Below are 14,676 nucleotides of genomic sequence, written 5' to 3' on the forward strand. Positions count from 1 at the left end.
TACATATGTATGTACATATAGTTGATAGTTGAGAAGTTCTCAAAAAATTTAGTTTTTTCCTTGTTTGTCAGCTGTCAGTTCTCGCTGCTTTCTAAATGCAAACACAAATATATATTTATAGAGAATGTTTATACGCTCTTTGTTGTTGCTGTTGTATGGGCAACAAATTGTATACGAAGGAACTGGTCACCTATTGACGTCGGTCCGCCTCAGTCAAATGTGTGTCTCGAACGTTGTGGGAATTAAGCGCGTCGGAATAAAGTATTTTTAAACGAATTTTTCGACGATTTTCAAACTGCGTGTTTTGCATAGTCTGTTCTGAAAATATACTTTTTTGCGAATTTTATTTGTGCTGCTGTGTGTGTGAACAATTTTTTGTGTCATATATATGTACATATATTTAGCAAATAATGCGGTTCATTGACTACATATACTACATATGTACATACATATAAATATGTACAATTATTTTGGTGGTTGAAAACAACCTAAAGTGGGTGAAAAATAGTTAACGAATACATACTGAATGAAAAGTTACCTAAAAACATAAATATAAATAAATAATGGAGGTCTTAACTCATTGATAATTTTGTATTCATTTTCATGTTTTGAAAGCTTACCTTTGTTTCACGTGGATGACTGCTACCATTGGCTCTCAAACTGTTTTTAAATGATGTTGTCCATCCCGCAATGCAACAGCTCTTGTGGAATGAACGAATGGATTTTACCGCGTGAAAAGTTTGCTGTGAAGATATTTTTACCCCATATGGTATCAGAATGAAGTCTCTTCTCGAACCACAAGTTGAGCTTTGAACATTATTATGTGCGCAAAGCTAACTATTGAATTAAACACAAAAGGTGTCTTCAAGATATGTAAAAAAGGCCTAAATCAACCTAACTATTCACTATCCCGAATTGTAGAGATCACAACCTTAATCATACATAAACACATAGAGTAAGAATCTGTTGTGGACCTAAGACACATAGGAAGTAACCCACAAATTATCCTGATAGTTGTTGCTCACGGCAACTGGCAGCCTCTGCCGTCACGGTCTCCAACTCACACAATACGCTTGTGCAAGCAAGCAAACAATGACGCTCCCAAAATCACGAATGAGCAACAACTAAACTCTCCCGTTTTCAATTTGCTACAAATTTCGTAATATGGCAGTAACCAGCAAGCCCTGGTCTCTAAAAAAGTCTGCTCAGAATATATCGGGCCGTGACTTTAGTCAAAGAAAACACCTTTCTTGGCTGGTGCCACTTTCGACTAGGATTTGACCCACGCACGAACCGTAAGTGGTGCCCTCTTCTGCAGAATTCTGCGACCGAATTTTCCAGTTCGATGCTCTCCACTTCCAGCTCATCTCTGCAACTGCGAAAAATCGTTGGTGTGATATCCTAACCTTTTTCCATGAGTGCCCATCAGGCAGTGTCCGGTGATTACCCCGATTACTAATCTGAAAGAAGAGCTATCGAGATGAGTGAGAGCTACGGATGGCTTTACGACAATCCTTGACCAAATTTTCCGGGTAGTATGGTTGGTGGTTTTCACAGCCCACCTGGGATTTACCTCCTCGATGAATTCGGCCTTTAGTCTGTGCTTGCAGGAGCTAAAGGTATGTCCGCATTTTATGAAGAATTGACTTCAGATATTTCCATCCCCCTCCTTCCCAACTCTGGTGGTGATTCTTTGATGGTGAATGTCGCTTATGCCCTATCTGCTGATCTGGATCTCGTTCGTGAGTTCGCAGATATGCTGCATGGTTATCTTATAGGTGGATCTGTATCAAGCAAGTGTCTGTTCTCAACGGAGCAGACGAGCAGAAATTGTTTGCTGAGCATGAAATTGTACAACCTTTTACACTTCGTCACAAACGATGGAATTAAGAAACGGCAGACCAATTTTCTTGTGTGTTGCCAAAGGTCTATAAATAGTTCAAAGCTACTAAGAGGGGCGCAGGCAGGGCGCAAAGGAAGCCAAGCTGGCCCATAGCTAGGGTCAGGTGGCATCGAAAGTATGGAAGTAGCCGTGTCTTCATTACTGGAGAAATGAGAGTCATCGGCCGATAAGATTCCCATTTGTTCTCTGGCTTCCTGGGTTTTAGTAGCGGGATCGCACTTCCAGACTTTCACATGTGGGATATGGTGCGGGTGGCCAAAGACAATTTGAGGAATTCTACTCCTGCTGCACCGTCGTGTTTTAACATTAACAAACATAGTCTGGCGAAGCCAATGGCTTTTAAGGCTGATGGAAGGTAGAGGCGCACAGGGTTCTCGGAGGATGTGCAGACTTCTGGTCACCTAAGTTTCGACCTTTCTCACCAACGCATGCACCAGGAGCTGCCGGATAAAAAAGCTGACGCCATCGCAGAGTGTGATTTTAACCCTGCCAATGTGCTTCGTTGGGTAGCTATATGGTGGCTTGGCTTTATGGACGTCTGTGCATAGCCCTTTGTAGTTAAAACTTAGCTTACTCGGCGCAGGTTGAAGCAGCTGTATCTCAGCTTGAAGTATTGTGGATAATTTACTCCTTGGGAGTTGAAAAAGAGGATGAAAGGAGGATGATGTGGAACTCATCGTTAGAAGAAAGTTCTTGGACAATCTGGATGGTCTTATCAAAATTTAGTTACAAATTGTTGTACTAGCTGCGGACTGGCTTTAAATCCTGGAAAGTCGCAGCTCATACTATTCACCAGGAGATGCGCCTCATGCCCAGCTTCCCTCAAAAGGGGGTGCTTCACTTTTTCTCTCTGACAAGGTAAAGTTCTTGGGCATGACGCCTTGACGGCAACTTATCATGGAAGCCAAAATATCTAGGAGCGAATGCAGCTATGAAAATGCCGAAGGAAAGAGATGGGGCTTCTCTCCAAAAGTAATATACTGGCTATATGAAACCGTAATCAACCAATCACATTATATGTGGAAATGGATAAGAGGTTTTCGAGGTTGACCCCAAACGGATCTTCTCGCGGCACATTCCTCTAAGGGGCGAGTGGGACAGCGGCAGTCTCTGGAGTAAACATCTTCATGGACAGATCGAAGCTGAACGGCAGGGTAGAAGGAGGTGCCTAATATCAGCAACTCTCAATAGATCTTATATTAAGACTGTCGGATGTCTGCAGCGTCTTTCGGGAAGAAGTGGCGTTATAAAAGAGGCAGTCGATTGGCTATGGATTAATGTTTTGCCGACTAGGAGGGTAATAATCTACTCTGATAGCCAAGCGGCAATCAGGGCTCTGGCATCGCTAATGGTACGATTGAAACTGGTCAGAGAATGCTTGACTTTTCGCTCAAACGCCTCAGAATACTTCCAAATCAATCTTATTTGGGTCCCACAGTGACATCACTGGTAACTGCAGGACTGATGAATCAACACTCCCGAAAAGTTCTCCGGAGTGGACATCAGCTGACTACGGAACTTTGTTTGGAACATCCAGTGCTTGTCCTAGTTCTACACAGAGAACCTCTAGTTAACGTTCAAATAATTTGTGTAATGTGGTAACACAATGGACGATCTAATTAATGTATAAGTGTGTTCCCCCTTACCTAACCTTTGACCTCTTGATAAAATTACATACCTTTAAAAAATTTCTATGAGTTCTTGTGTTCAAAATTCGTGATCAACAAGGTCCACTTCGAGCCTGCTGCTTAGGCAAGATGGACTCGTCTTTATCTCTTCGAAAGCATAACACAAAAACTAAAAAATTCATTCTCTTTCTTTGACTACACACCCTGTATTTACCTTTCTTTATCGCACTTAAACGCTTGTAGTGCTCAGTTAACAGTTGTTTCAAGTTTGTAAGTATACAAACAAATTAGATAAGACATGTTGCTTGTCAGCTTGTTGCTGCAGTCACTGCTGCTGGTCGCGCGAACGCAAAGTGTATACAAGAGTTTGCAAGGCATTTCACGCCTAGTAACTGGCAATGACTTCCTAGCCGGTGAAGTCAAAATGAAGATGGGGTTTCTGTAGTCAGATACATGTACATACCTTTGAATGTACATATGTATGCTTTACTAAGCGGGCAACGATAATAAATGAATGACGACCGTGTAAGGAAGCGGTTAATAAATAGGAAAAAAAAGTAAATAACAAATAAAATAAAAAATGATGAGTAGAATGCGAAGAGCTTATTTAATGACTTTGCATTGCATTTTAGCAAAGTTTGAAGCGTAGGAAAAATTATTCAAAACGTTTAGTTGTTTATGGATAAAAGTGGGGATGGGACACGCCAACGCTAAAGATCGATTGCTGTAAACATAGCAAGATCGTCATCATCGGACCACCCACCCGCTCGCTCATCAGTTAGCTCATCAGCTCCATAGTATATATATAGCAGCAGCTAACTCCTCGCAACCATCAACAATTAACAACAAATATTTTTTTACACAGAGCAAAATGTGTTGCAAAGTTCAGTTGTTTATGAGTGTGACAGCGCATAAGACGTGTGTAAATAAATGCACAAATTAAATTTTATTGTAAAAAGGAAAAATAAAACAATATACATATATGTACATACATACAGGCATGCATGCAGAAGTTCTGGCAGCAAAGCAAATGCATTTGGGGATTCAAACCAATTTTTTATACAAGTTTTTCTTGCGATGATGAATCATAAATTGTAAAGTGAATTTGAATGAGCACCAACAACAGAATCGCACACACACACACACGCACAAACAAAAAATGCTGTAATCTCCAGAACAACATTAAACAAATATTCAAATTTTCCTAAAATTAAACAATTGATTTTGAAGCCATCAAAAAAAGTAACATTCAACAAATGCATTTGAAAACTCCAATGGCGGATGTGTTGCTAATTGATGATCTACTTGGCGATTTACGCATACTAAAGAGTAATTGTGTTAGTATTGTCACTAATTGAAAATAATGAAAAATGTATATTTAAAAAATGAAGAATTAATGGAATTGACATTTGCCCTGCGCGACGCGACAGCTCGCTGAGACATTGTACAAATGCAATACAATTCTTACATGAATTTCAGCTTATCAGTCGGCTGCTCACGCTCTTCTTATCTACACTTACTTATATACATACAAAAATACATACCCGCATTGATACTTCCACTCTTGCTAATTCCTATTCTCTTTCTTTATCTCTTTCCAGCTGGAACTGCTACAGCGTCAAGTCACTGATTTAGCTGACACACAGAATATCGCCGAAGATCGCACGACACGCACAAAGACAGAATATGCTGTGCTACAGACGCGCTATCACATGCTCGAGGAGCAATATCGGGAGGTGAGTGAAGAAATTTTGAATGAATCAAGTTTTTAATGACTGAAAGCTATTAGCTCAAGAAAGAGCTTTCCTAAGAATTCTTATCGATGAAGGTTATAGTTTTCGCGCGAAATCGAAAGGCTTAAATTAGAACTCCGAAACCAGCTCTTTAGGCTGTTGGCTCTCTTTGAGCGCCGCAAGCCAGAAGATCGGATTTTTTTTATTTTTTTTTGTAGATATAGCAATGAGTGAACGAAAGAAAAATTCTGCAGACGATTTACGGGCCTTTGGGCGTTGGTGTTGTGGAATTCCGCGGACGATGGAACTGCGAGCACTATGAGCTTTCAGTTGACACAGAAGAGAAACGACTGGGGTGCTTTATTGTACTCACTAGCGCGAATCAAGAAAAAGAAGATAACAAAACTATGCGCACAAAAAACGGAACTCAGACTGCATGCCGTCCATTGTACTGTTCTCGTATCCCATTTATTCTGTTTCAAATTTGCACGATCTACGAACAACTCAGAAATGATTTTGCGAAGGCTCCAATGTCGGATCCTCTTCAAGGTTGGAAGGACAAATGGAGCCGCATGTATAACTTTGACAGTCAGGTGCTTATGCCACGAAAAGTGACCAGTCAACAGTCTCGCAAGCTACCTGCAGTCCTATCGGCTCAATAAAATACCAAGAGAGATCCCCTGAGTTAGAGGGCAACATGATTTTTCTCCTACTGCAATCAGATCCTCCCAGTCACTGTCGAGTGAAATATTCACCCAGTTTCTGTCGGTGGCTTTCATGGACGAAGGTCGAAGGCAGATTGTTGGGTATTAAAGAGCTCAGGTGTTCATTGTAATATAATCTCTAATTTTTGCGAAGGCGGGGTCTGGACAAAAAAGTCTTCCGCGGTCTCATCTCCTTCAAGGTAGGGTGGGCAAATAGGGCTGTCATGTATGCCTGTCACAGTCAGGTGCCTATGTCACGAAAAGTGACCAGGCAACAGTCTCACAAGGTATTTGCAGTCCAATCTGCTTAGAAGCAAATACCTAGCGAGAACCTCTGAGACAGAGGGCAACATGAATTTTGTCCAACTGCACCCACTCAAAGTCTCCTATTCATTGTTAAGTGAAATATTCACCCAGTTTCCGTCAGATCGAGGAATACTCGGTCTGCGAACTCCCTGGCCAAATTGTCAGATGACTCATTGACGAGCTAGTTTGAAAGTAGTTAGAAGCCTGGAAAATGCCTTGAGTGCAGCACCATATTTTCCACCACGTAGTTAATGGACTTGAGGATGTTGATTGAGGAGTCATCGGTAAAGTTTTTACAATGTGTAAGCCTCAGCTCCTTGAACCTCAGTAGGCAGATATCCAACGCTGTTATTTAAGAGTCTGATCGACCACATCACAGTTGCTTAGCTGATAACAGGTCTTCTAGTTTAGGTGTAACTCCATAGGATTCCTCCAGGTGACCAACCCTTAAGCTTAGTTTGAGCTTATCCCTAGTGCAATGTGGAAGGAAGAATAAATATTTGGAATTGATCCAAGAATTTCTATGTACACTTCTGGTAGATTTTTCGGTCATTAATTGGTGCTATAATATTTCCCAACGAGCCATAGTCTTGAATGAGTAAATTCCTATAGAAGCATGGTTGTCATATAAGATCAGTACTGGTGAGACTGATCGCAATGACGTTTAGTGCGTTTATCAGGGTAGCGAAAAGGGTACCTAGTTTGTTAACACGAGGTGACGCATACTGTAGGAGAAGAGATTACTTATTTGTACATATACGTATGGTCAGTGGCTTGCCCGTGCAACTGAAACGTTGTGGTCTTCATAAGCTAAATCTTTTGTTGAGAAGCACTAAATAAGTTAAATGAACATTCCTCCCACTAATTTATGTCCTCAATGATTCCGCGAAAAGGGGGACGGTGCTCGGCAGGGTGTAGTCAATCCTGGTGAATAAACAAAAGCAGCGGCAGAAGAAGATTAGGAAAACAAAGCCAGCTAAAGCCATTTAATTCATGTCTTCAAAGGTTTCACGACTTGCGAAAATTAATTTTAATTGAGCCCGAAGATAATAATCCAACGACATTTAGAGTTCTGAGAGCCAGTCTCACTTATAGTCGGGCCATCATACTCAGGTCTTCATACTAGGTACATACATACATATGTGTGTGGTTCTGAAACCAGGAGAAATCCAATGTCCATTCCTTGAATTTGTCAAAACAACAAGTAATTTTTAAGCAAAAAACAAAACCGACTTCAAATCTCACATAAACATCTAAGATTATCGTTGATTTCTTTCTGATCCACTGATCGGATTTAAACCAAATTAGTATGGCACCACCTGTGAGGTAACGTCTTCCCTTAAAAAAAAAAAGGATTCTAGATCATAATATTAATCGATGCTAAGAGCATTAGTTGGCGAAACTACTCTCCAAAGACAAGAAACAGAAAGTCGGACAGCTACAAAAGTCACATCTCAAAATTAAACCTTAAAACGTTAGCAAATAACTGAACCGTTCACTAATTTTATCTATGTATTTACAAACTTTTTTTCTAGTCCGAACTCCGTGCTGAAGAACGCCTGGCCGAGGAACAGAAACGTTACCGTGAACTGCTGGCCCGAGTCGAACGGGAAGCGGCACTCCAAAATGAAAATTGCCAAATAAAAGTCAAAACAATTGAATTAGAAGCCAATGCGTTACGTGAAGAGGCACAACGTCTGCGTGTACTCTGCGACAAACAAGCCAACGATCTGCATCGCACCGAAGAAAAATATGAATTGGCGCGCGATCAAATTGCCGCACTCCAACAGGATCTCGATGAGGCGACGCAACGTGAACGTAAATATGAAGATGAGAAGAAAGCAGCCGAAGAGCTGATGCTAGAGTTGAGTAAAGAATTGGAACGATTACGCGCAGAAACTGGACCAGCGCTGCCGACCACCTCACCGGAGACAATAAGACTGGAGGAGCTGCATAAAGAGCTGGAGGAGATGCGGCAAAGAAATAAAGGTGAGTTGCTAATAATTTAACTTTTGCTGGTGCGAGACTTAATTTTCATGCCATAATAATTTAGCAATGGAGGAACAAAATGAAGAGCTGCAGGCGCAAGTGCTGACGCGCGGCGTGGAAGAGGGCCGCAATCTGCTCAATGGCACGCTAAATAGCTTGGCGCAAGAGCTAGAGGAAATGTCACAAGCACAGGTGGGTGTCGATTGCATTACCTATTTTGATTAAAATTTTAAGGAAGGAATAACAAAAAATTTATACACTGCACTTACGCTCCCTACGAGAGGTTTTTTTTAGTTGTTTTAGCTAAGCTTTTGTCGCTCTAACCCCGTCGCTCATGCTTTCGCATAAAAAACAAAAACAAGCACAAACCACATACGCTGCATTTAGCTAAGCTTAGCGTAGTTCAGAAGCTTACACACAACACATACACATGCGCACATACCGCAGGAATGCTTTAGAGTTCGTTTTTTAAAACTTGAGCTTTTTTGAAACTTTTATAATAAGCTCAAAGCTTTAAGCAACAGCTGTTAGCTGTTTTCGATTTTAAGTTTATTCAAAGTTTAACTTAAGCAAAATTTTTTATTTCAGTTTAATTTTTTGTTCGTTTTGTCCGCCCGTTTTTGGTTTCTTCTTTGTTTCGTGTCCGCCCATGCTCTTGTAATCGTTTCACACCGTTATATCGCTCACATACTCCATGTTTATGTATATGTTGTTTATTATTTTGTATTCTCTTTTCTTTTATTTATTTTCTTTTACAGGATTCTGTGGATTCAGCCACATTAGCATCTCTAAGTCAGGTAATAATAATCGCGGTGTGAATAAATGGAAAATTAGAAATGGTTTGAGATTTTCGATGGATTGGCTTAATACCTTCTGGTTTGGGATTGGTGATTGGTTAAAAGAAAATCAAAAAAATATATAATTTTTTGAAGCTTAAAAGCTGGTCTTGTGTTAAAAAAATAATAGATAAAATAGAGAAAACGATGGAGAGCGATCCAAACAGAGTGGAAAAATGTGCGCAATTATGAAACTTTTGAAAAAAAAACTATATAAACTGTATAAAGTTTATCAAGTTACTCTTCAAGAAGGCCTCAAATGGATGTAGGACAAGTAAAAAGAAATGAAACTAGAAATATTTATATCCAGCGCCGGCCAAAACCGTTTGGTTCACAAACCAAATTTGACAACGAATGACGAAAATTGGTAAGAAAACACTACGCGGAAACCTGCTTTGTCTTCTGAAGCTTCACTAGCAGGGTTAAAGTCACCTTAAAAATCTTTAGTGAGCAATTTATCTATGAGAAGGCGCTGCACAGTGTTGCAGCTCCATATAAGCCGTAGCCAAAAATAGTAAACGCTGTCCCACCTTTGTGAAACTTTGCAAATATGAAGAGAACGGTAACGGTGTTAACAAGACCTTACCACCGCATGACCGTGACATATCTTATCTTTCTCTACCAACAGCAAACTTGATATGTTTCTACGACCTTCTACGCTACGCTACGTATACGTATACGTTCGTGGGTGACCGCACTCTTAACTCGCGGGTACTCGTATCAGTTACGACCAAAACATATGACGAGATAGAAGCTTTTTAAAGCTTCATTTAGAAAGTGAAAGCACTGGCGGTTGCTGGTATAAATGCAATTCATGTAAGTCTACCAAAGAACATAGCTTAGAAAGAACCTGCAACATTGGCCAGTACGGTTACCGCGTCAGTAGTAATTAACCCTTGGAATTCAAAAAGGAATTGAAATAATTGAAATTGTATTATGTATTTGAGTAAGCCTGGCGGGTGCACTACCGTTCTAAAAGGTAGATTACCGGCCTACTTTCGCAACTTCTATGTATTCTATGTTCTTTGCGGCTACTCGTGGACTTCAGTGGACTTCGTGTTCATCCTGCTACTTAAAGCTTTCAAAACATCTCCAAGTCTCCTCGAGTCGCAAAATTTTTTAACTTTGCAAGAGAAAGACTGTAAGGATTTGAGAAGAAGTGTCAAAAAAGCAAAAAACCTCTGAAATATAAACACAAAGTAATATAAGTAAATTCGGTAAAAAAAAGTGTTTTGGAACCGCAAAGCTTATTCCAACTTAAACACAAAACAGAGAGCGGGAAAATAGAAAAAAAAATGTGAACGTCTTCCAAAAAAAAAGTATATCCAAAAAAAACCAGAAGAAAGAGGATAAAGTCTGCATGGGTCTAAGGCTCTTTAATATTGGCTTTGAATAATCGACATCCTCAAATTTTAAAGTTGCGGGAAAATATTCATATTTTATATTAGTGTCGCCGAAAGATAATTTAAATTAAGATACAGGATAATTATAAAAAATCATCATCATCACTTCATCATACTTAATAAAGCTCGGAAATACTGGGCACCAAAAATTGCACTCTCGACATTCTACGAATTTCAATTAGGAATATTAATATTTTTTCTATATTAAGTTTTAAGTAATTTCGTAGACATTTAACTTGTCAATTATACTTTATTAAATAATGAACGGTTTTTGGAAACTTATCTAACACAAGCATACAAATGTGTGGGTATGGAGAAAAAAACAAAATTCCATATAAATACTAACAAATATTTAATTTTTGTGTAGTTAAGCTTATCTTCTTGGAAATCCATTGGACATATTTAAATAAAGAAAAAAAGATTAGCCAAATTGCATGAAGAATTTGGAATTTTCAGAAAAATTGGAATGTTCAGAAAAATTTTGGGCTGTCATAGCTATGAATTAGGTGAACTCCTTTATATAAACCTTAAAATAAAAATCTGTTGGGTTTGGGAACTATTTTATTAAGGTATGAATCCACTATCTATCTGTTTTAAGGTGCCGACCGAAAAATATCGTTTTTCATCATAGAGGAAAAGTGCAGCAGAGATACGAATTGTACACTCAGAAAAAAAGTCAGACAGTAATTTAAAATTTAAGCAAGAGTGTTGAAAAAGATTTAAGTCACCAATGTATCTTGGCTGTTCCTCCATCTGTCTCCATCATTCACCATTCCATAGCCTATATTGTTTCAGGCTTGTCGACTTCTGCACTTCGGCTATGATGCCGGAGGTTGGTCGTCACAATATTTACATGTCCGGCGTGTGGAGCAAACTCACACAAAACCAACCACCTCTTAACAAACCCACGATTCCATCATAACAAGACGTTCCAGAGCCTATTCATTATTAAAATTTACCGGCAGCGACATAAAAGGCTAACCGAACTTCTTCTTCTTCTTTTTGGCGCTGTAACCGCCTAAGCGATTTTGGGCGAGTTCAGCAAAGCACGCCAGTCGTTTCTCCTCTGTGCCAACTGACGCCAATTGGAAACGCCAAGTGAAGCCAAGTCCTGCTCTACCTGATCTTTCCATCGCAGTGGGGGCCTCCCTCTTCCTCTGCTACCACCAGCGGGTTCCGAGTTGAATACTTTCAGAGCTGGAGCGTCGGTGTCCATTCGAACGACATGACCAAGCCAGCGGAGCCGCTGTATTTTAATTCGCTGCACTATGTCTATATCGTTGTAAAGCTCATACAGCTCATCGTTCCATCGTCTGCGGTACTCGCCGTCGCCAACGCGTAAAGGCCCGTAAATCTTCCGCAAAATCTTTCTATCAAACACTCCAAGAGCCGCCTCATCGGATGTTGTCATTGTCCATGCTTCTGCGCCATATACCAGCACCGGCATGATGAGTGACTTATAGAGCGTGGTTTTCGTATGTCTAGAGAGGACTTTACTCCTGAATTGCCTACTCAGTCCAAAGTAGCACTTGTTGGCAAGAGTGATTCTGCGTTGGATTTCAATGCTGACATTATTATCGGTGTTAATGCTGGTTCCCAAGTAAACGAAATTCTCTACTTTCTCGAAACTAAGCGAACTAGTCAAGGTTTATTATAGCCACCGCAACAACAAAACTAACAGCTTTGAGGGAACAGCAAAGCTCTGTCAATGCTAAACAAAACTACATCAGGAAAAGTGCTTTCTTGCTTGTATCTTCTCAAGAAATTCCACCTTCTAATAAACTCCTAACGGGTAAATTCCCACAGAATACTGCTGACTTTTGGGACTTCGTCCAAGTGACAGTCGAAGTTTCTAAGCGAATGCTATGGTATCTCGCGACGCGTGAGACGCCTACCTAGCGTGACGAGACCGGCCAGCAGACCCGTAACTAAAGAGATTTCTCCCCTCCTAAGCATTAGGAGTTCGTTTTCTTTTCGCATCCCATCCCGGACATATCAGCTTTTCCGTATAGCATGTTCCCAACATCTTTCATCTTTTGCCTGCTTCGGAGAAGAAGTATACTTGTATATTGAGCCTGCTGGTAGCGACCGGAAGGGAAGTGCCCTGGTATACCTTTGTGTCCCGGCAGCTTAATTTCTTATCCGGTATGATTCCCAGATATTTAGTAGATTCACTGATTGCAAGTTCCGTATTCGCCACAGTAGGGGCCTTTAATTTTAGAATCTTATTCCTTATGGAAAATAATACAAGCTCCGCTTTGCTCGGGTTTATTCCACGACAGTTTTCGTTGGCCTACTTTTCCACTCTCTTAGTATTCTTTGCATAACGTAACATAATGTTTGCGGAAATTGCTCACTTCATGTCTCTGAGCAGTTGGTTTACTGACAAGGCCCAAAGCAGAGGGGATAAGGTTCCACCTTGTGAGTTAGCTTACTTCTAGAGTATTACTTCTGGAGTATGTCTAACGTATGCATATACTGTCCACCTTTACGAGCGGAGACATACAGGTATCTGGAAGACTCCATTAGAATAGAGTAGGAAATCTCCTAACTACCAATCTTTCAATGAGCATGTAAATGCCTTGTCCTCTGAATTATGTGCAAACTTAACTCTAGGTCTGCAGTTTTTGGTGAATGAGACGCCTCATGAAAAAGGCGATAGCTCAAAACACAGTATGCGGTATATAAATATTTAATACATCTATCGGTTCAAGGGTCTACAATTTGACTAACTTATCCTACGCTTACAGTATAAGTAACACTTTTTTTCTTTATCTATTATTTTTGTATTTCACAAAGCGATAAATATTAACTTATACAATTTTTTATTCGTTTTTTTTGCAGTTGCAACAGGCCTTTCAAGAGAAGGAAGATGAGAACACCCGCCTAAAGCATTATATCGATACAATATTATTGAATATCGTAGAAAATTATCCACAGCTGTTGGAAGTGAAACCGGTGGCGAAGTAAAGCGCCAAGGAGCGGACAGCCAGAAGTCCAGCGAAGACCGTTGGCTATGAAAAGGCAGAAAACAAGAGACAGAGCAAATAAAAAAGGAATTATGTAATAAAAAATACATTTGCAGCACAACAGCAAAGGAAACAGCTGATATTTGTAATTTAGAAATTAAAAAAGAGACAGCACTGCAACAAACAAACAAAGGGATCTATTATACAAGTACAAGTACAAAACGGATACGAGACTTGTGTTGTCAATATGAGCAACCTGGCAATGCGGTGATATCTTAAAATGCTACATTGGCAATGTAACGTATTTTCTTGGGGAGATTTACAAAAGATGTAATTCAAAAAGTATCTCAAAACTGCTGTTGTTTGAATAAAATAAACCTGTTTTCAGAGGTTACTGCAAACTGAGTATTGGCAACGTACATATCGCGCACCGTCTTCAAAAGAGTCTCAACTCAAAATTTGGCATTTTTGAAATTATGTGCTAATAATGTACACAGAGCTTTTATTTACCTTTCAGCAAAAGCTGGAGCAAATTTTTGTTATAATTTGTTGAAAAAAAAAACCTAAGGTCGAGTCGCCCTTTCACATATGATTAGCATGTGCTACGAAATAGCTTTTCGCATTTTCTGGCGAGCGTATTATTTTGAGTTGTGACTCCTTTGAAGACGGTGTGCGATATGTATTCCTAAATAGCTGAACTGTTTTTCTCTAAACCGTCAGAAAAGTGTCTGTCTGATAAGTTTTTTTAATTATTATTATATTACCGGAGTCACCGGAAACTGATGAAGAACAAATTTTGTGAAAATAAAAACAATTAACTATAAATTAATAAGTAAATTAACTACGTAATTAATAAGTAAATGTAATACAAACATACATACTTGCATGTTCTTATACATACATACCTATACTATATATAGATTACAGTTACAATAGTTTAGTATCAAAACAATAATTAATTACTTAAATAAAATAGTTGTTAACTTGTGTTATCAAAACGAAACAATATTAAAATGCATACAATATACATATTTGCAGTAAATACTACTTATACAAATAGCCATAAGATTACATATGCAAGAATACGCCAATACTCAAGCAACTAACACTAATAAAAAAATGCCAACCAATAATTTTAATTCTGTATTTAAATATGTTTTTGAAGCAACATTTGTTATGACTAAAAAATTTTAAAACTCTGTTTC

The 14,676-nt window shown here is 39.3% G+C and overlaps 1 protein-coding gene across 10 annotated transcripts in view; it reads left to right on the forward strand.

Annotated features, from left to right (window-relative positions):
• The window catches only part of LOC118739453 (caldesmon-like), a 185,793-nt gene extending 171,828 nt beyond the window's left edge, over positions 1 to 13,965 (forward strand). For 8 of the 10 annotated variants that reach the window (XM_036470778.1, XM_036470780.1, XM_036470782.1 and 5 more), the window contains 5 exons: positions 5,133 to 5,267; positions 7,810 to 8,263; positions 8,328 to 8,455; positions 9,022 to 9,060; positions 13,347 to 13,965. In XM_036470778.1, coding sequence (XP_036326671.1) covers positions 5,133 to 5,267; positions 7,810 to 8,263; positions 8,328 to 8,455; positions 9,022 to 9,060; positions 13,347 to 13,472 — 882 coding nt within the window. In that variant the 3' untranslated portion in view covers positions 13,473 to 13,965. The remainder of the gene's footprint in view (positions 1 to 5,132; positions 5,268 to 7,809; positions 8,264 to 8,327; positions 8,456 to 9,021; positions 9,061 to 13,346) is intronic. The other 2 variants (XM_036470783.1, XM_036470786.1) reach the window with 1 other exon arrangement.
• The last annotated feature ends 711 nt before the right edge of the window (positions 13,966 to 14,676 follow it).

Source organism: Rhagoletis pomonella, unplaced genomic scaffold (genome assembly GCF_013731165.1).
Source record: "Rhagoletis pomonella isolate Grant_MI unplaced genomic scaffold, Rhpom_1.0 Rhpom_scaffold_00005, whole genome shotgun sequence".
Classification (NCBI taxonomy): Eukaryota; Metazoa; Arthropoda; class Insecta; order Diptera; family Tephritidae; genus Rhagoletis; species Rhagoletis pomonella.